This window comes from Parus major, chromosome 1, assembly GCF_001522545.3.
Source record: "Parus major isolate Abel chromosome 1, Parus_major1.1, whole genome shotgun sequence".
Classification (NCBI taxonomy): Eukaryota; Metazoa; Chordata; class Aves; order Passeriformes; family Paridae; genus Parus; species Parus major.
In genome coordinates, this window is record NC_031768.1 from 66,755,191 (window position 1) to 66,777,908 (window position 22,718).

The 22,718-nt window shown below is 35.0% G+C and overlaps 1 protein-coding gene across 5 annotated transcripts in view; it reads right to left on the reverse strand.

Moving 5' to 3' along the window:
- The window catches only part of PDS5B (PDS5 cohesin associated factor B), a 109,072-nt gene that overhangs the window by 66,533 nt on the left and 19,821 nt on the right, over window positions 1-22,718 (reverse strand). For all 5 annotated transcript variants that reach the window (XM_015623111.2, XM_015623101.3, XM_015623076.2 and 2 more), the window contains exons 2-8: window positions 20,616-20,741; window positions 17,024-17,227; window positions 12,442-12,528; window positions 12,246-12,343; window positions 11,023-11,149; window positions 4,238-4,318; window positions 2,308-2,448 (exon numbers count right to left, since the gene is read on the reverse strand). In XM_015623111.2, the coding sequence (XP_015478597.1) occupies window positions 2,308-2,448; window positions 4,238-4,318; window positions 11,023-11,149; window positions 12,246-12,343; window positions 12,442-12,528; window positions 17,024-17,227; window positions 20,616-20,723 (846 nt within the window). In that variant the 5' untranslated portion in view covers window positions 20,724-20,741. The remainder of the gene's footprint in view (window positions 1-2,307; window positions 2,449-4,237; window positions 4,319-11,022; window positions 11,150-12,245; window positions 12,344-12,441; window positions 12,529-17,023; window positions 17,228-20,615; window positions 20,742-22,718) is intronic.

The following is a 22,718-nucleotide window of genomic DNA, read 5'->3' on the forward strand; positions in this document are numbered from 1 at the left end:
AGCTATTACCTGGAACTGAATTTAAAAATGTTGACACTAGCTGCTGCTGTTTACAGTAACTAAAGCTATTGTTGGAGTGAACGTATTTAATCATCACTGGCAGGTCTTCATGTAGAATGAACTTGTGTTGATCGAGAAAAAACACAGGTTGACTATATTTCAATAATATTTTAGAACACTTATCTTCAAAATACTCCCCTCATCACTGAAAGATCTTAAAAACCCCCCCAACTCCTTTAGAGCCATAAAATTATTTTGGTTAGGAAGGACTTTTAAGGACATCCTTCTACCACCCTGCCACGGGCAGGAACACCTTCCACTAGACCAGGCTGCTCAAAGCCCCACTCAACGTGGCCTTAAACAGTTCCAGAGATGAAGCACCTGCAAGTTCTCTGGGAAACCAGCTCCAGCATCTCAACATTTAAACTACATGGACCCCATTCCAAATAGAGGTGCTTTTTTCTTCTTTAAAAGACAGGTCATTTGACAGCCAATGGGAAAAAACCGGCATATATTATTTTTTCTTATAACCTAACTGGAGTAACCAGATGATTACAGTGCTTTTGGAATAGTACAAACTAAACTGAGTTCAAGAAGACATGGAGGAATAAGAGTGGTAAGAATTTAATTATCAAAACCTACAGATCTCCTGAAAACATTGTTAAACTGGATCTTGCAGACATCAAGTATGAACCACTTACCCTTAACGGTTCAGACCACAGTGAGAAAACTACACTAAGGATGAAGGAGACAGAAAGCAACAAAATACTTGTACTTCATCTGAAAGGAGCACACTAAACAAAGAACAGAAATGTAAACATGAAAAAAATGTGTTGTAAATGAAGACGTAGAAAGAAAACATGGAAATGGTTAGGACTGAAATCAGCCAGCTGAAGACAGAGACCAGAAATTTTTCCAGCATGGGGAAAGAGGGAACAAAAAAAAACCAAAAAACACCTACAAAAATCCAACACAACAAAACAACCCACAAAAAAAAAAACCAAACCAAACCAAATTCCCCCCCAAAAAAACCTTGACCAACCAAAAAAAAAAAGTTGACATTGGTTACTAGACTGATTCCAATAAAATACGATTAAAAAATTAAATCAGTATTGAAAATCATGAAATATGAGTCGATGAAGGAGTAGGACAATCATTTAAGAACCTGCAGATTTTAGTGGACTTCAAGATGGGAAAGACACTGCAATCATATACTATTATGGCAGCAGGTAAGATCAAATATGCTGAATAACACCTTCAGATGCAGAAGTAGTATTTTTATTGGAGTGAGAATGATAATTGCTTGCCATCTGTAGGAACAGGAATTAAAGGCCGAAAAAAGGTCTGCTTTGGAGACACAGACAGCAAGCAGTAGATTGAACCCTATTTCTCTTGCAAATGTGAACAGAATGATAAAAGCATTTAAGAAACCCCTCATCCAACAAGTGTAGCATGCCTGCCTAGCAACAACAGAGAAAAGTGATAGGCATGAACAAACCACTGTGATAATAAATAATACAATAAGAGGCCAAAGGTGCTACAAACATAAAATCTGTCCTCTGTAATAAAAATACATTCAAACTTACAAGTGGCCCATTGCACATCAGCCCTCAAGTTTAGTAACAGATCACATACAAAAGGAGTAATATTAATCTAATCACATTCCTCACAGAAACCCTGTGGAATGATAGACAGAATAAAAATAGTGCAGAATTAAACCAACTGTTTTATTCCATTTGTCCAAGTGATGGAAACATTTTGAAAAGGAAGTCAAGAAGAAAAATACCCATTAAAATAGAGATCTAGCACCAACTATCCTTCAGACATATGAAACAAGCCTGAAAATCATAAGTCACTGCAGCAATTGCTACAAGACATACTGATGCATTCCAGTTGTCTGGTTACATCTCTCACAGAACTACATCTGGGACAAAGTTATTACTATATATATTCAAAATATTAGGTCTTCCACAATAAATAAGTAAACCCAGAAATAAAACAGGTCAAATTCTCAAGTCATCCAAAAATGTGAGTTATTGCCTGAAATATACAAGCCAAAATCATCTACCAACCAAATCCGAAATATATACACACCTGCACCATAGGTTAATACACTTGAAGTTAAATTACATTTTTGAGGGGTTCTATGGGTTTTCCTTTAAACAATGCAGAGAAGATAATTTTTACATTTAGTTATTAGTTTTATTTGCCAGATAATTTGAAGAACTTGTCATTAAAAAAAACAAAAAACAGTAATGGTCAAAGCATACGTGTTTCAAATATATAGAAAGGGTAGAAAGTGCTTACCTTAAGTTTGAATTCGAGCTGTGGCAGAACAGAAAGCAAGAGGTGACTGTCAATATTGTATAACTCCAGAATCAAATCAAACACATGCTCTGACAGGTCACTAATTGATGTTTTACCAAGCATGAGGACTTGATTGAAGAACTGGAAAACAAAACAGATTACACATCAACAATATGAATGAATATACATGCACTCTTCTAAATCCTATGCTAAATCCTAAAACATTAAATGACTTTTAATTTTACAACATTAATTTCTCTACTAAAAGGAAAAGGAAGGAAGGTGGCACACACAGATCAGAATTCCATAGCAGAAGTCTTAAAATACAATTTTCTGGTATCAAATATTATACATAAAGGAAAACACATTAAACATGATGTTTACCTCAGCAGGCCTAAAAATAATTTAAGAAACACAACTTTAAAGGAGTTTCAGTGCATCATATCTTTTTATAATAGGACTATATTCAGAGTTATTCCGCAACTGAAAACCATCATTTCAGTTGTATTATGACATTTAAAGCAAGGCTGAAACAACTGGCTAATTACTACACTACACAGCTTACAGGTTAAGGAGTTGAAAGTAAAAGCATAGGAACTGATAAATGATTGTTCCAGCATCTGTATTTAGAAACGGCATAATGCAACTGTAAAGCAAATATTCCTTCTTGGTAAACTTGACATATTTGAGGGAAACTTCATACTTCTCATTAAAGAAAATATTGCCACTCTATTTTCAACTATGTCCTCTCTGATGGGTAAGAAGCAACTAAAGAGGAATATATATAATAGAGTGCATCTTATATTAAGTAAAGGACTTTCTTGAAGAAATGTTTTGCTTTTCTGGATACAGAGTTGCCTGAATGTATATAACATTGGCTAGGAAACTAACTCATTCTGTGTTTTTAATGCATCTGAAAGAAAATTTTCAAAACTGCAAAATACTTTTCCCATGTGAGAAACAAAGAAAAGAAGACTCCATAACAAAGATTTTTATTGTGCAGACTTCCTGAAAGCTCACTTTGTAATCTAACCGTACAGATGAACATTAAAAACACATTCCCATGCAGCAACACCTTCCCAAACAGCAGGTCTGAGTTTTTAAAAATCTTAGTAAGTACCCACTTTCTAAGTGTTACGAGTCTGAAAGTAATATAAAGTATTGAAGATTTTCTATTGTTTCCAAGCTCCTGAGGTTTTGCATAGATGCTGAAAGACCTGCTAAATCCCCAACTGCCTAAAAGTTAAGAGTTTTGGGGGTTTTTTTTCTATTTTGCAACTCAAGTTCAAGCATACTCCCCTCTGATCTTTACTTCCCCTCATGCCTATTCTATTACAGTGTCTGTTACGTCTGCATTCAACTCTGCTACAATCCTCAATCCACTCAGTTTTCTTCTTTACTACCATTTCTTAAGATTGCTTCCTCTTCTACTGCTGTGATAACAGCACTAAAATTCTGCTCTATCTTGAATTCTCTTGGCTCTAAATAAATAGATTTATACCCAAGAGAATCGAAGGCAGAGCAGAATTTAATAATAAATAGTCTTATCTCCTCACTAAAAGACAAATTTTGCTGCAGAAACAATGTGTTGATATATTTTTATCAGAAAATATATATAAATACATTTGATCTTTCAGTCACTCTAAGGATTGACTCACAAGGTCTTCCAAGACAGTAGAGAAAGCAAATTATCCACTGCATTTTCAAAATCCCAAGTATTAAGTACTTAATAGTTTCTATAAGGTAAAGAACTTGAGTCAAAAGGACAGGTTATGCAGGGCTTCATTAATAAAATCATTCTCTCAAAGAAAACTGAAAACCTGGAAAAAGTTATTTTTCAGCCCTTTTCATTTTTTCATTCATACTTTTTATAAGACAGTTCAGTTAGAGAAAGTATTGATTTCCATGTTTGTTTGCAGTCCTCACTTACATTAGTAATGTATGGTTCAATTGCTTGTGCCGTCCTCTTCAGCAAAGCCTTTGCCAAATCATAAGCTTGCTTGTTTAAATTCTGGGGAAAAAACAAATAAACAAAAACCCAGAAGAGTTATAAGCATATTCATTTACTTTAAAACAAACCTAAGAATTTAAAGCCATCATGTACTGATAAATGCATTAAAGAAATAGCCTGTTCTTCTCATATTTTCAGTAATGAAGTGAATATAGTAAAAACAAAGCTATTCAAACAAAGCTTTGTAGTGTCCACTGGTATGACTGAGAAAAATTTCAAAAACCTCCTGGCAGATGAGGGCTTACTTTTCAGTTGCACATCTAAAACTAACGCTCATTTAACTCAGTGCCTGCATTTTACTGCTCCTCCTTATCCGTTTTCCTGGAAAGTGATACAAAGCAACACAGAGGCATTTACAGTCATCACAGAAGAGACTGAACTGGAGGACAGAAAATGCAATTCTCCCTTGCATCAAGCAGCCACCTGTGAGTCACCACCACAGCCTCTCCATCACACCATGCAAAGATACTCAGCCTGCTGTCAGAGACAGAAAAGAAAAAAAGCCCTAGAATTTCAGTTTATAGGAAAATATAAACTAAACAAATACAAAAAATTTAAAAAACATACCCCCTCTTCAACATCCCTATCCTTTCATTTGTCTAATTGGGTTATTGCTCTACCATTTTTCTCCCTTTCCCTGCACACATTCTCCATCCTCTAGTTACTACATCCTTTCTCCAATTTTTGTATCACAATTCCTTTTCAAAAATTTTCGAAGAAAATGCAACTCAGCCCTTGTGATAGCCACTGCAGAGCTGATTAATACACAGAAGAATGAAGAAAAAAGTCTTCAATACATAAGAATGTGTAGTATTTTAATAGCTAAAAACCTCTACAAAATGATAGAATTATACATACATACATATATATATATACACACCTATATATAATATATGCAATTTTTATTGGGGGGCAGTTTGTGGTTTTTTAAAAATATTACTCACTATAAAAGGAAGATAACTTCTTTTAGCACAATGAAAAGCAAACATAAGATGACTTGCCACACCCAGGCTATTTCTTTACCTGGGTATGCTTGATTCTTTAGAGTTGTCTGAACAAAAGACAGGATTTGCAAAGCTACAGAGAGTATTGTCTGAAATTTTAAAAACCCTACAGAACTATAGGCTTCTAAACAGCAGTGGGAAAAGATTAACATTTTCTGATAATATGAAACAAAGAAGTCTCTGATTTGGCTACTTGATAGAATTAAGTGAGGTGTCTGAACTTGAAACACTACAGACTCATGTTTGAAGTGTCTGTTTTATTCAAAGCCAGTATAGAAGGTGACTAAAAATTCCAATTCTGGAAAGACGCTTTAATATATAAAATGCTTTCATCTTATTACAAAACTGTACAGTTGTTCCATGTCCCAGAAAAGAGAAAACACTGCATGCTGGATTGTTCTTTATGGTCACAAAAAAAGAAAAGAAAAGAGGTATTTCCACAGGAATCATTTGTTTTCTGTTACTCAGAATCGTAATGGTTCAGGAAATAAAAGGCACAAATAATTATAACAAGGAAAGTATGCCAATTGCAATTCTTGTTCTGATCCTTCTTGACTTCACAGTTCACCTCTAGCAAAACAAAGAAAACGACTTGCACCTGGGTAAGAGGGAACTCTGGATCATGAGAAAGATCTGATTTAGTATAAAACAAGTCTAAACAGTAGACCTAGTACAGAAGAGTTTCAACAGGCAGATCTGTTCTGATTCACATTAGTTTCAGCTTGTACCTTTTGCACAGCAGTTCACTTCAAAGCTTAATGTACCCCAAGATAAATGCTAGAAGTGGCTATTTGCAACCCTGAGTAAAAAGGAAGTGTAATGCAAATATCTATCTAAAAAAAGCTCTAAAGAGGAAAAATAATCTACAGCACAAGCAACTAAGGAAAGTTAGGTATTTTTCTCACACCTCATGCAGTTAATTTAGTAGTGCCAATACTCATGACCCTCAAAAGTCCAGAAGCCCCAGTTTCTGAAAAAAACAATATCAAAGAAGTCTTAAAAGCACACAAGAGTTTTCTCCTCATTTTCCAGCTTCAGGATAAAAGCCGAAACAAGCAAAAGTGGCACTACCTTAGGTGAAACACAAACAGGAGCAGCCCAGCCTTTACCAAATAGATTCAAAGATCTTTTACAAGATTCAAAGATCTTTTACAGAACCAAACCTTCTGACTAAGTCAACAGTCACAAAAATACCCTAAAATTTCTTCTCCTGAAGGAGAAATTTTAAAAGGATAACATCTAATTTAACAAATTTCTTCTCTGTTTTTAGATAAGCTTTTCTACCATTATCATCTTTACAATCTTTCCATATGCTTGGAAATAAAATTGATGTGCATTCCAAGATCATTTAATGATTTAAGAAAGCCCTCATGATGTGGACAATTAGCTTAATCAGGATGCCTTTAGGAGCATGTAGGCATCCAGTAGGCATACGTTTTTAGAGCGCTGAACGGGGTAGAAACAACAGGGTTGCATCAGTTAGCAATATTGTTTAAAATAATCATTAGCAATTACTACATCTTGACCATATCTAGTTTTCATCTTTGGAAAAATAAATATTGATTGATAAGAAAACATCAAAGAACCGCCTCTGAGAAGGCGCAACACAAATCTGCAAGAAAACTGAGGTTACATTTAACATCTGAACCAGACTTTTCCCCTGAAAACTTCCAGCTTTGTTTCAGAAAAGAATGTTAATAAACAGTGGAGAACATTTGCATTTTTTTAAAACTTTGGGAGACCTCCAGCAATAATATCTGAATAGAGGCTATCTTGGTCAATCACAAGTACTCTCCTTTGTCTCAATTTCTACCGTGATTTTTCAGCATTTGTTGATGGTATTTCAAGCTTTTTATACTTTGGGAAGACATTAACAGTTTTGCCAACTCATTTTTCATACCTGTTTTTCTCTAGAATAACAAACTTCTACTTTTCAAAAGAAGATGCAATGGTAAGCTCTCTGACAGCATGGAAAACACATTTTTGTGCTTAAACAGACAATATTTCTCAGCAGAGTATGCCACAGAGCCTAAATCATTTGTTCTTGTACAATGGGTTTGGAAGTGATGGAAACTCATACTCACTTAATTTTTTCTCAATTCCTTTTATTTCCAGTTACCTCTCAATAACTAATTTACCATAGATAAAAAAATAAGAGAGTGAAAAAAATTTTACCCATCCCTTAAAACAAAATGTAAAAAGGCAACAGAAAACAAATGCATGTCACTAAAATTTTATTTACAGAAGATGACTAAGCTAGCATCAATCCAGCCTTTATTTTGTAGCTTTGGGAGGAAAATCAAATGTTAAGTCTGTATCTAGTGCAAATATTCCAGAAAAGCATATATTGTCACATATTATTTTCTTGGAATTTGAAAAGCTTCTTCAGTTTTCTTCTTATTATCAATGGCACAGCAGTCAAATTAGTATCCAAGAGCACCTGACAGAACAGTTTCAGGAGATTCTCTTGCTCTCCTGGGGAAGGTAAACAGATTCTTAAGGATGTCTGACAAAGAAAAAGCTCAGCTGAAGTGTTGCCAAGCTAGATAACACTAAAAATTAAGCAAATTACTAGTAGAGACAGTTAAGAATTTAATTTTCAATATCACTTTTTCTAAAACATAGGCATGTAAAGCACGTGGGATGTGTGATGTGGGATCTCCTGTAGCAGACCTGAGGCTGAAAATGGAACACTGGCAAACACCCAAGGAAATCAGGTACAGTTTGCCTTTTAACACACTGCACAAACACAAAACTGATTGCAGGTCTGCCATAAAATGTTTGTAATACAAAAAGATCATTAAAGGGGAAAGGAAAGCTATTCATTTTTCTTGCCTTTTCATACTAACTATGTCTTCCTTTGCTTCTAGGTCTTATCTGAGTTTAGGTCATTTAAATTCATTCCCTCATAATATAATCCTATGAGATCAATTTTGGTTGAGTTGATAGAGGAAAAACTACAAAGGGAAAAAAAAATTATTTGGCATCAAAATTAAGAGTTAAGCACATGGTCAGACAAGTTAAGCTTGCAATTTTATTGGCTTACCTGACAGCTGTACTAGTCAAGCAAGCCTGTGCACACTCCAGTGTGCCTCTTTTCTGATATTGGTGTCAGCTGCTTTCACTCAGGTTTACATTAGTATGGCTTTTATCCTAAATGGGATCCAATCCAAATGGGATGGATGACAAATTCAAGGGAGATAGAGTAGTTTAGAGCTGTCACTACTTCAGTGACCACTGATGATGGTATACAGACATTTGATAATATACATCATGTGCTCGGTATATGTTCCTTATGCCCAAGTTCTTGAACCATCCTGCGAGCACTGTTGCTTTTTACACTTACTACCCAGGATAATGGACCATATCTATTTCTCATCTTTGGAAAAATACTGTCTTGGTTTATGGGGTAACAGTATTGAATTAACCTTTTGTAAACTGCTCAACTAATTATTACATCTCTTAAAAATATTCACATAATTTCTGCATCAATCTGTCTAATGTTGAATTTCAGCCACTGGATGAACCTTCTGTTCCCAACACATACTTACAGACCACAGATTAGATAAATCATACAGACTGAGATTTGAGGAGCTCAGTCTTGTTTTAACAACACAACTTCTTTCTGTGATGCAGCCATCCAGTTCACAAGGCCACTACATGTTCCCTCTCATCCATAACCCTCCTCTTGGGGCATATTAAAAATACACCACTTGCCTGTGTTACTTTGTACAGATATAATTGTCTTCAACAATCTCTCAATCTGATCATTTTCCAACTTGAGTTAATAGCAGATCTATCCCCTTCCACTTCATTAAAAATATTTTTTGGTCCCTGGGAAATCTGGGGATTCCCTACAGACCATTACACCAATGCCTGCCTTTATGCCATTTTTGGTGACCAGTCTGATTATTCAATTTCCCTTTTCCACAGCCCCCACAGCTGAACAGTATGGTCAGCCAAGACACCGTTCTTCTTTATGGAGAACCTTATCCTTTATCTCCTTCTGGTTTTGTTCTCAATGGAAGAGTGGAAAAATTCTCAATTGTGAATTTATTACACTTTTTTAACTTCACAACAATAGCCACAGAAAGTAGTTAGAGGACCCAAATTCTAAATAATTTGAAATAAAAATTCATTACATGAAGATTTTGAGATGAAACAGAAAAATAGTAGAAACTCCTTCCCATTAGTATAGAAAAAAATAAAAGGTAAACACTCTCTGACATTATGCAACTATTTCAGTTAGAAAGCAGGCTGTAAATGAGCATCCTATCCACAGAGACTTTGATTAAAAGAAAAGCAGCAGAAAATGCAAACCCCCAAATATATTTACCCTTATTCAAATATTCAGTAAGTGATTTTAAATCCACTATGAAACAGAACTGTTTTAATGCTAACAGGATACAAATTCCTCAACTCAAAGTCAGTTTATTAAACATGAAACATAAAAATAGTACAGTGAGATCAACTTGAACACAGATGACACAATGAAACAATAGATTCTTATCTGAGAAACCACAAACTGAAGTATTTTGCATATCCTTGCTTTTGTTTTTTGTATTCCAAGGCTTTACTTCTTAATCCGGATTTTAACCACACAAATTTCAGTCTAGTCCTGGCATACAAGTATTAGATTCCTTGAAGGACACAGCTAAAAAACTTCCAGTGGTGAAAAAAATATTACTGACCTAAACTAAACATTTAGTCTTTCACTGTCAATAGAAAATAATTGATGTGCTATTTATTTACAGAAATTAATGGCTAGTAGTAAAGGCACACTAGTAGGCATTCCATAGCATCTCTCTGTTAATAAGCCTTTAACATTACACTTTTCAGAAACTAAAATAATTAGCACTTTCCTGAATATTATTTAAGGAAAAAAAACAAAACTATTAGAAGTGTTGAAAATACAGCTAAAGATTTCCTACATTTCCTACATAATTCCTCAGTCTTCTTTTGTCATTCACAACTTACAAGTGAGTAGCTCATGAGATTTCAGTAGGACACAGATTCCTGAACTAAGGAGTTAGACTTCCAAGCTTTTTAAACATTTAAGTATCACAACATGTGCACATTTCTGAAGTTTTTCTTTTAGTTCATCTATAGGAGACTTTTTTTTTTTTTTTAAATGTCAGTATTCATTAAGGTAAGACAGCCATTCCTTGGGCTTTTCTGGAACCATCATTTCTGTGCACAGTTTTAATTCTACGGCTGCATCAGAAACATACCTATAACAACAAGCCAACACTTCTGAAATACAACAGAGCCAATTACAAATCAGCAGTCATAACAACCTTTTCCCTCCCACTCAGGGCAGCACCTTAGTTTGAACTGTTGATACTGCATTACATGAATTAAAGACTTTCCAAGGGATATATGTAACTTCTCTATTCCACTCTACCAGCATTGATGGGATAAAAAAAACCCCTGTGTTTAAATTCATATGACATTCAACCTTTTAAATTACTATGACCACTGATATTTTGCTTATGGCAAGTATATCAGAGCAATGAAACTTGACTGAATTTTCTGTCTATTAAAATTACTTGTTTGCTAAAAGAAATCCAGATAATACAGAGACATTTGCTACAGCCATTCTCTCAATTAGATCTACATATCTGAACATATACATTCAAGAAATCATGATTACAAAAAAAAACAATAGAACAAAACAAAATATAAGCCACTAAATCTTACCTTATGTGCTGGTACTAGATTAACTAACACTGTATCCAAAAGTTCCTGTGACACAGTATCTCCCTCACAAATGATAGAGCTCATTAGATCAACCATGTGCATGTGTACTTTTTGGTTATGACCATTGCTGAAATAAAAACAAGAATTCTTAGTGTAATATCTACATAAAGTACAACTTCAGTTCTGAGTATTCCCTGTGGTAATGCCAAACAACAAGGAATAAAATCAGCAAATCTCAAGTTTTCTTAGAAATCAAAATACTTCAATGCCCTGATTGCATATACCATCATTCTTAAATTTCATGCTCTCCTCATTCACTACTGCAGTAAGACTGTATCTGTGCCTACCATGAAAAGATTGTATCAGAACACCCCTCTGCTCTACCCAGCACTGGGAAGACTTCCTCTGGAGTGCCATGTCCAGTTCTGGGCTTCCCAGCACAAAAGGGACACACACATCCTGGACTCAGTCCAGTAAATGTTCATGAAGATCATTAAGGGCTGTGAGCTGCTCCCACGGAAGGAGGGGCTGAGAGAGCTGACATCTTTTTTTTTAGCCTTGAAAAGAGATGGCTTAGGAAAGAACTTATCATTAAGTTAAATAACTGATGTTTGGAGTAGAGAGGACAGGGCAGGACTGGCTTGACACCACAGGCTCCGTGGTGTCCAGTCACAGAATGAGAGGCAATGGGCACAGGGTGAAATACAAGACACACCATTCAGATGTAAGAGATTTTAAATAAAAGGGTGATTGAGCACTAGAAGGTTGCCCAACAAGGGCACAGCCTCTCCATCCTTGGAGATGCCCAAAACCTAACTGGCTACAGCTCTGGGCAATCTGCTCAAAGCTGACCTGGTTTGAGCAAAGGGCAAACCTCTACCTCCAGCAATACCTTCCAGTGTCCACTACTTTCTGACTCATGTTTTTACAGCAATAATCCTCCAAATTCCTTAGAATTGCATATTACACCATTCAATTTCAAGAACAGAATAAAATAAATGCAGTGAATGACAACCAAAGCTAAATTTCTTATGAAAAAAAGATGATGTGCTGTGTGTCTTGTTTCATTAAAACAGAAAAAACTGACAGTTCTGCTACCTTTAGTTAAACTAAATTACAAAACTGCAGTCATTAATGCTACAAGTCACACTGAACAGCTATGTTAGAAGTTGCTGACCTCAATCATGCAATAATATACTGTAATTTGAGGTGAAAATACTTACTTTATTACTGAAAACAGTGTTCTATACAGCTGTGTAAAAATCTCATTGCTGTCTTCTAATTCAAAGCATATGTTATAGGACTTGACCCAAGCAATGTTCTGTGTTGGAATGGGAAAAAACAAAAGGAGTAGTTAATACAAGATTAAATTGAAAGATCATGTTTAACAGTTATTATGAAATAAGTTATGAAGCTTACCTCAAGCAAATAAAAGTATCGATTAAACTGGGGGCTTTTTGTATCTTCCAAACCTTTAAGTTGCCTTGTTATGAACATAAATATATCCTGGAAAGAAAGATGTGTTAGTTATTCTATCAACTGCAATTAAACCTTCAAAATAAAATAATTACCTTTTAAAGTTACTTGTACTACTTAGTCACTATAAAATATGCAGCAATGAGAGATATTATTTCTTTGTCCAAAAGAAGATCATCTACAAAAACATCATGGAAAATGTCACGGAGTAATTTTAAAATACTTCATGCTTCTTTAAAGGGTTGAGAAAGTAACCTTTTCCTAAGGAAACAAATGTTTTTCATTTTGAAAGAAAAGCACTCAACAAACACAGCTGCAACTGTCTAGCTGCAGAAGTCAAGAGATTATTCAGCAGTACAACAAATTTAAGTTTTACTTCATATTACATGGAGTTTCAAAAGAAGGGGAAAACAGCAGTAGGCAACTACATCTTTCCTTCAAAGTGTATTATTATATATATTTTTATATTATATATATTACTTTAAAGAGTATTATTATATCTTCACTCTGTATCGTTTGTGCATTTCTCAGTCATCAAGATACTGACACAGGTAACATCTCTTGCAAAAACTAATAAACCAAGTTCCTCCTGTTTACTCTATCAACTTTCACCACCAGAAGACTCCTTCACAAAAAGTCTCACAAGAAGTAAATTGAAGCAGGTTACAAGGAAGAAATAGTCAATTATGAACAGAATGGAAACACACAGGAAGGAATATTTTTAAATTTTTTTTTTTTTTTTTTTTTTACAGTCAGAAAATTAACAGCTGGAAATTCACAGCTACAACTATATTAATATGACTATATTAAATCAAAATATTTACAAATAAGTATCACTGGAAACACTCCTCACACCCTCAACTGTAGCTGTGTCATCTAACAACCTAGGTGTAAATCAAATAAATTCCAAAAGGTATAAAGTTGCCTTAATAAATACAAGAGAGCCTTACTGTTAATCTTGAAAACCTATCCTTGAAATAATCTATAAGGCTTTTCTATAACATTTTCAAAATTACCATTTCCCCTAAGTATCCCAAGAATAATACACAGACAAAAGATAAGAATAGGGTTTTTTTCCCTAACACTATAACCACAAAATCCAGTCTTAATGATTAAGCTGAGCACTTACTGTGGATCTAGGTAAAATCAAGAACTAGATTACATGTGGCATCACCAACTCTTGGCAAAAAAGCACAGCAAACACACTGTTCAGAGATAGAGCTACATTCATGTTTTAATTTGGTTTGAAACTGATTTTGAAGAGTTAAGGATGATCAGAAGGGTCACTGTCTTATTCACACTTCAGATCCTTAACAGAGCACACAGTCTAGACTCTTTAGCTGAACTTAAACCAAAAGACACAAAGGACACATCTAGTGGTCTCCAACCACCCAGGAGCATTCAGTCCCCATTCAAAAACTCATCTGAAGAACCCCTCCTTTAAAAACTAGTGCCTAGCAGGCCATCAGTCCCAAAATGAATGCTGTCTTACAGAGAACAGGTACACTGGAAGGTTCTGTAAAGTTCAGAAGACATGCAAACTGAGTCTCAGGGAAGAGTAAGAATCAGCTAAAGAAGAAAGGGGGCACATGACAAACTGACAAATGTCAAACATAAAACAACTTCATCTTAGAACCCATGCTCTATATATTAATTATTTCTGTTAAACTTTACTTTTAGAGGTAAATCTCAATCAGTTCATTTTACCAAGTATCTTACTTTCTATCCTACACCTCAGTATAAAATACTTACCTACTGAATGTGATTCAAAAACCCTACTAATTTTCCAAAAGAAAATTCTCATCGCTGGGCTGCATATAACTACAGACACTAATGAATAGCATACATTAAGTCAAATACCTGAATGCTTCAAATAACAGCATGGTTTGAAAAAGTAAGCATTTACTCCTGAACTACTTTTTCCTATTCCTATTTAAAGAAAACAAGACAGACTTAACTCAGCAGCACTCACTAATTTTCAGTATCTCATGTAGTATGACCAAATATTTTTCCCTTTTTTAAGCACATCTTTCCCTTTTTTAAGCACACATAACATACTACTTGAACATGCATTTATAAATTCAAAACATGGACTAAAATAAATTTTGGCTGCAGCCAAAAAATTGCAATAATTTCACAACTGGACAATATGTTCTCATGAGACTGCATAAAGCAAGTCTGTATTAGAATCTAGACTAAGTACAGCAGTGCTCACATTTCAGTGAATTTTTTTTTTTTTTGGTGGATCACTCTCTTGATGCCAACTAACTACAAAATGGCTTCAGTAATCATCAGAGCCATGGCTCTCACCAGAGAACATCTTCAGATAACTCAAGGTCTGCTACCATATACCCTTTTTAACACCTACACTTCAGCAGAGACAAACAGACAGTCCTTCTGTTCAAGTCATTTTCAATTGACATATATAAGTGATTAGATTATCTTCCCACCAAAAAATTAGATTTGGGCTCTAGGCTTTACATATACTGAGGAGGGCTCAAATTTAGAAGTTTTGAGAAACCAGCAGAACAAACCTACTCCAGCTCTGGTTTTATTCCACTCCATGGCTTTTTCCATCCCTGTTATCAACTACCTTTCAAAGAACAGCAAAGAATGTGAGATTTACACTGATGATACACATGAAAGAGGGAAACCTGAGATTCTTATCCCTTTCCTCAGCATCTCACTTGCACAATATCTAAGTTACAAAGAGATCCACTGAACCTGAAGCAAGGGCAAAAACTTAAGATTTAACCCTTTTCCTCTCAAGAACCCTTTTCAGCACTCCCCTTTGCAATTAACTTTGGTGTTAAACATACAAGAATAGACCCAGCCGCAGTATGGATTTGATATTACATACTGGGTAAAAATACTGCCAAGATATAATCCAAGAGGAAGCATTCTTCCTCTTACCTCTGTCATAAAGTGGAGAGAACTCTTCGACATTTCTATCATAGCTTGTCCTGCAACCACAAAAGCTGAGTTCAGAGGAAAAGGGTTTGCAAAAAATCTACCCCAGCAGCCCTAGGCAAAGGTCCCTACTGTTTGGCTTTTCTTTATTTCTCAAAATGTGTTTAGAAAACTGAACCAGGAAACTGAATTCTGAAATCCACACAGATTACAGAACTCAATGCTGGCAGTGAAGTCCCTCATCCATTCCAAGCTCTGTCCAAGCAGTGGTTGTAGTATTATGATACTTCAGGTGTGAGATCAGCAGTGTAAACCTTCCAATATTGTACATTACGAAATCTGAAGCTTAGCATTTGGTAGATCAAATACTCTAAGGAGGAACTTAGACCAACTCAGAATGAGAGAAATTAAACCTCTAAGCCTAACAAACAAATGAAAACATACTCAAAACTGAAACAGAAATCAGGACACCTGAAAACCAAACTTAAATACAGCACAGTAGAGAAAGATAATATTTATCCCCTGTTGAAGATGGTGCAATCAATAAGTAAGGTAAGTAGACGGTGTACCTCTGATTACCTCTGATAATTCTTAATTCAGAATTAAGAAAACAGAACTAAGAAAAATCCCTAGTTATCTCTCCAGTATGTCTGTTAACAGAAGATGTACTATGGCAGTTGAAACTGCACTGTTTCCCTAATTAAGAAGCACTGCTGGTGCAACCACTGGATGAGAAATTGAGCGATTTCCCATAAGTGATAATATATAGACCATCCACCAAAACCATCTTTTCATCCTACTGTGGAATAAATAAGGACCAAACCAAACTAAACAAAAAAGATCATACACACTCCTAAATCAGGGAGACAAAAAACACACATTTTTCAGTGTTAATTTCACCTGCTTTTTGCAGATTTCCTCCGAAACTCAGTTTTACTCTAGACTCTGACTGACCTTGGGAAACAGTTTGATTTTGAGAGTTGGGAACCACAATTTCTACTTTAAAAAGTAAAAAAAAAAACACACAAAACAATGTAATTTTTTTTTTTCTGAAACAAATGAGTCAGATCTGTACTTCCTTTTCAAACCTGACATTTCTCTATCAACCATCTCCATCTAGTGGGATCAGTGATGTTTGTAATTGCAGAATTTTCCACATCTCATCAAAAATCCTTAAACTCTGTACAAAAGTACTTGATCTTTGTTTCAATAGAACCTTTATAAATATACAAGTACCAGCTTCTTGGTAGTTTAATTGGAGATGCGAGCGTATTTTTCCAAGTGAATGTATTAGGTATCTTGCAAGAGATTGTGATAAAAACTATACGTATAATCAATATTTCTAAAGTAAAATAACCTGCAAATCCCAAAAACAGTTCAATAAAATAATTATTTTCCATACAAATCCAAAACTCTGCAAGTTATTGGAAGATGCACTGTATAGCCCTTTATGTCATGGACAATTGACTTGACCAATCATATCCCAAAATCAAGTGAAAACTTTGCACTGTTTAGGCTGAACAAGAATAAAAGGAAGGCAAAAGCAGTCATAACCAATTATATTAATCACTTAGTGTAAAAACCTGGTGTGAAAAAAGAGATTAATTTAATTTACCTTCAGTTTATCCGGTGAAGTGTATGGAGCCTCAGGGGCATAAATTCTGAAAATATCAGCAAGACAACACGCTACCAACAAACGTACATCCTTATCGGGATGTTTGAGGAAAAAATCTGAAGCAAGATGTAAAGCAAGATTTAGGTAGAGCTCCTTTTCCTCTTCTGAGTCCTGGTCCATATCCATGAAGGTTTTCACAACCATCTAAATAGACAGACACACATTAGTACATAAAATTAAATACTCTGTGTAACAGAATCTTTACTAAAAGTTACTTTTTCTGGTTTTGTGCAACTTCTGCCAGAAGCATTGTTAGCTATGCAGTAGTACATACTAGAGCAACCAGTGTTTTCATTTTTCAGGGTACAGGAAAGACCTGGCCAAATCCTCTATCAACTATCCCAATCCTCGGTCTCAGCAGAACTACTGAAAGCCTAGTTGTAGACTTCCCAAATCTTTTTGAGAAACCATATAATCAAATTGGACAATTGAGGAAGTGCGACAGCATGTTACATGCAACAGAATGTTACTGCCATTCATTTAAAAATTCCAAAAAAAATTGTCTCTCTCAACTACTCAGCCATGATTTTTTTCCTTCTATTCTCTTTCAGTTTCAGGTTTTTGCCTACTACTTCTCTGAGGAAAGTTCTATTCCCTACACTGTCCCAAAGCAGTGCACACACTTTCAGCAAATGCACTTAAATCCAGGCAGCTCAGCAGCATGGATGCTGTCCAACAAGACTAAAATGACCACTAAGATTATTAGGATTCAGTTACTGAAGTTAGGAAGGAAAAGCAGTCTGGGACACCAAATATTTAACATGTTAAATAAAACAGAAGCAGGAAAAGCTATATTTAGTAAGTGCTAGTTGGTGAGAATTCTTACATTTAAAAAACTTTCTGAAGGAGAGAAATTTATTGACATAACAAAGTAATTATGTCCTTTTCCACCTCCCTATCTGACTCACAGAGGCAGAGTTATTTTAAGGAGTTCAACTGTTGTAAAATTAACAAAATGATACTAAAGACTTAGTTACACAATCCTGAAAATTAAAGCCAAAACTCCCATCTATTTCCTCAGTGGAGGAAGAGATATTATTCAAAGAATAATAATGTCATGTCCTAGAATCCTGTAACACTGCAAAACACTTTACTTCGCTATAGTTTTTTGTTTGGTTGGGTTTTTACCCCCTCCAAAAAGAATTGCTATAACTGGTAAGGGAACAACAAGCCCAACTTTAAAAAAAAAACAAACTTCTGCATAATTAGGATCACAGATGCTGTTAAGTTCTCAAACATAGGAGAACCCTTTACAAAAAGGCACAGAAAATCAGCAGATTATGCAGACACAACTCTCATTGCAATAAAAATGAAGTACTCCCCAGTCACACACAAATGATGAACCATTTGAAGCGCCCTAGTGTCCTAACACACTAATTCAAGTAACTTACAAGTCAGAATTCTTTTCATTTCTATGAAAAGTAATCTTTTCATGCTTCTTGCAACAAGTATGGGTTTTTTCTACTCTGGAAATGAACCATTAGTGGCTCTTCCCTGATAATGTGAACATCTGTACAAGTCAGGACAACAAAGATCAGTCATCCTGTCTGCAGAGCAATCCATCACAGTGTTTAAGGAAAAACAAAGGAAAACAAGCTAGTCATCCTAGCATAGTTTTCCAGGTTCCTTCAAAGCAATAGGTTAGAAGACTCTGGAGTCTGAAATCACACCCAGACCACCACGATTTATAAGAGCTTCATCTTCCAGATGTGAAACATATTTCTTAACCCATTTAATTTTTACTACATCATTCTATGGAAACCAGCTTTGGAATTTACGTGTATAAAATTTGCAGAAAAGTGTATTATTAGACTGCTGGTCTAAAATAATGAGATGATGACTTGGTTCTTGTGTATTAAAAGAAAGTGTGGCTTTTCCCACAGTATTCATAATTTCCAAGTGTTTATCACCCTTTTTCTGTCTTCAGTGCTAGTTCACAACTGTCACCATTTAGTTTTTATCTCCTTTCCAAATCTATTATAAACTTCAAGAGGGCATCAATTCAATATGCATAAAATTTCTGAGGTAACTTATGCTAATACAGAAATTCATTCTGCATATTTTCCATTTTATTCTCAGATTTCCCAGTAATTTGCATTTATATTAATATATTGTTATCAACAAACAACAGAATGTCTGCTTGTGCACAGAAAAGTGCTTTTTCCCTAATAATTATGTGAACTGGGCAGTCAGAGAAATCAAGAGGCCAGTTCACTCATTTATCAACTATTGTTCTTTAGCACCTGCAACTGTGTTTATACTGAAGTTCCGTACATTTCTGGTGTAGCATGGATCATCCAACCTGTTATAAAAGAAACACTGTGCAGTTTTTTCCCTGCCTGAGCACCAACAAATTCACAGCCAGAATAAACAGCCAACAAGAAACACAAGACATCTTACAAAGTCCTCTTATTCTGCAAGAAAGATCAAGATGACAGAAGGAACTAGACATTCAAGGCCAAAAAGGAAATTCAGCTATAGGAGGAAAAGGATTAGTAAGAACAGTGGTGCTGCATTCCCACAAGCTGAAAAAAATCTGCAAATGCTAACAAAGAATTCATTCTCTTAGAAATCACTCATAAGTTATAAATGTTGTCTTTTATTCAGCATCATAGAATGCAATATACTCACTGAAGTCCATCAACCAAAATCCCAAAGCCTAGACAGGTTACTGAGAAGAGGAGAAGCAATCCTCGTATTCTGGGATTTTATTGGGTTTTGTTCATTTACCCATAGTTAATGACTATGCCTTAAAACTCCAGAAAAACTCAGAATTAAGCTCTTCCATCTGTTAGAATACTTAAGGTTCGTCACCTACATCTGTTCCCTCCCGTTTCACAGGGCAAGCCCAAGCTGCAGGCATTCCCTATGCACAATACAGGCCTGCCCTTTTGTGAGAGTAAAGGGGTAGATACAGAACAGTAGTAACAAAATTAGATTCCAAATCTGTCCAACCTTCCTGTACATTTAGGCCAAACAAAGTGGTCAAGAAATTCAAGACAGAAATACATCAAAGAATGTAAGTATATTCAAAGTATATAGACTAAAGTATAACAAAGACTACCTTCATCACATTACAGGCTAAAACAATGAGAATAAAGGTTTTTATAAACAAACCAAAGATCACAAAGACATAAAAGGAATGCATTGAGAGGTATCCAAATTATTGCCAAAATTATGACTTTCCTTTAGAGCGGAAAATACTGGAAAATAATGAAAGTACTGACTTCCATATAAAAAAAATAAAATAATAATAATAATGAAAGTAGCTGAAATAAAATTTAAGTAGCATTTGAAATTAATGCAGCTCATTTCTACTTGTGATTTTTAAATGCATTTAAAACTTTTCTGAACAAGCCATTCCAAGAAATAGGTAGAAGAGAAGGCACAAGAGCAAAGTTTCTCTTTCTACACACAGAAATAGTAAAGCCCAAAGGAAAAACCAAACCCTTTCAGATATAAAATATAGTAATAGGATCACTGAACATCTTTTACAAGAAACTAGTCTGCAAGCAATTACTTGTTTACTAACCTTTAGCCTTCTCACCATCTCTTCTTTAGATATTTTATCAGAGATTTCTTTGACTCCTGGAGGATATGTGATTTTTCCATCATTGGCTCTCGTCTTTGAATGAGCCATGATTTCACGGTTTTAGAACTGTGGAAAGAAATTAAGAAGACTGTTTTTTTAACTAGTTCATGTTTAACCATACCTGTCCCGCTTTGACAAACAAAATCCAACTAGAAATATACCAACAAATCCATACAAACACAAAAAAGACAGTATTTTGACTGGTTTCAGTAATCTATACTGCGGGAGACATCAACAGTTTTGATATCCAGGTAAATTGTCCTATGACACAATAAAGCTTTCAAGAAGTATACATCAGAAAAAAGCTAAAATTCCTCATTCCAGAATGTATTTGATCTTCACACTAATACGAGGCAACCAAGATTCTTACTGTACTGTATGATACTCTTCTACCTCTTGGTAATAATACTAGATTCTAGATAGGTTAGGTATTCAGACATCTGAAGTGGACTTTGCATTCTCTTTACTCTTTTGGAAAATGCAATTTTCCAAAAAGTCTAAATACCAGTGAGGTTAATCGTTACACATTACTTGTAGATATAGAGAAGCAGACAGATAGAGAATGGAATAAGGGACAGAAATAGAGTAGACCAAATACAATTCCTTCCTCTATGCCATTAAAGACAATTTTCAAGTGAAAGATTGCAGATAAGCAATGGTATTTTCTTCCTAAATTCTAACTAGGAGCACAACTCAGTTACTTGGTTTCTCAGTCCCTTTAAAGTGATGCAAATACAGACTACCATGCAATCTATTCTAAATTATGCAGTTTCATTGCTGTAGAGAAGGAACTGAATTTTTTACTTACATAAAAGTAATCAATACAAAAGATGGTGAAAAATCTAGATGGCATGTGTGGGGACAATCAGGATTATAGAAAGACACTATACCAGGGCAGTTACAAATTAAGAATATAACAAAAGACACAAATTTGTCACTGTCTTGATATTTTTATTTACTTAGCTGAAAGTATGATCCACTTCTAGAAGTCATGACTGTTCTGAACTGTGAATTCCAAGTAAGGTTCCTACAGACCTCCTATACAAGAATCATATATACTTTGAATTTCTCGGAACTATAACACCAGAAATAAAAATCAGCCAAAATCCACAAGATGAGATCAGCTAGCAGCATGCTCCATAACAACCATAATTAAGACTTACTGGACCCCAAGCCAAGGTCATTCTACACTGAAGGAGAATTAAAACTTGAAATGTATTCATCTACTCAACCCCTCCAAAACATATCAACATGTTTTGTATTCTTCATATTTCATTAAAACAACTGAAGTTAAAGATTTTGCTTCATCTTCACCTAATCTTTTACCAAACAAAAAGCTAACATCAGCTTAATTTTTTTTTTCCAAGAACACATACACCACAACACATCTTATTTTTGTAAATAAAAAAAACATGAGTAGAATGAACATAATCAGATTTCATTCAACAGGCATGACATGCAATGTACTTCAACAGATACACAAAAGTCGACTCAGCTTCTGTCATCTTCTCTGCACCTACATACACGCAGCAGTGGAACAGCGCCACATGCTTGCAGTTCTAGCAAAAATTGACAATTACAAAGTTGGAAGGAAATAAAATTCATTGAAGTAACTTTTTCTAATGCTAAAATATGATGTCACTTTTATTCTCATTATACTTCTTTAATGCACTGTCATGACAGTAAGTCTACGACTCCTCAAAAGCACACAGAAATTTTAAGTTCACTCTTCTTGCCATTTGACATAGATATTATGTTCTACCTTTCAGATGGGATGATGTCATATATTATAGCTAAATTCATTTTAACAGCTCATCACAGCAGAAGGAAGCCTTGCTCTCCTGAATCTGAGAATGTATAAAAGCATCAGATGCTTTGTTGGACCAATCAAACTTAGCAATTCAAAAAACAAGCCTAATTGTTTTTGAAAAGCATGTGACAAGCATCAAAGCTAACACAAGGGAAAGAACAGGAACTAAGGTAACTGGGGAACAAAACTCCATTTTCCAGTGGTGGATAGCTGTCAGATCAGATCAAATGCAA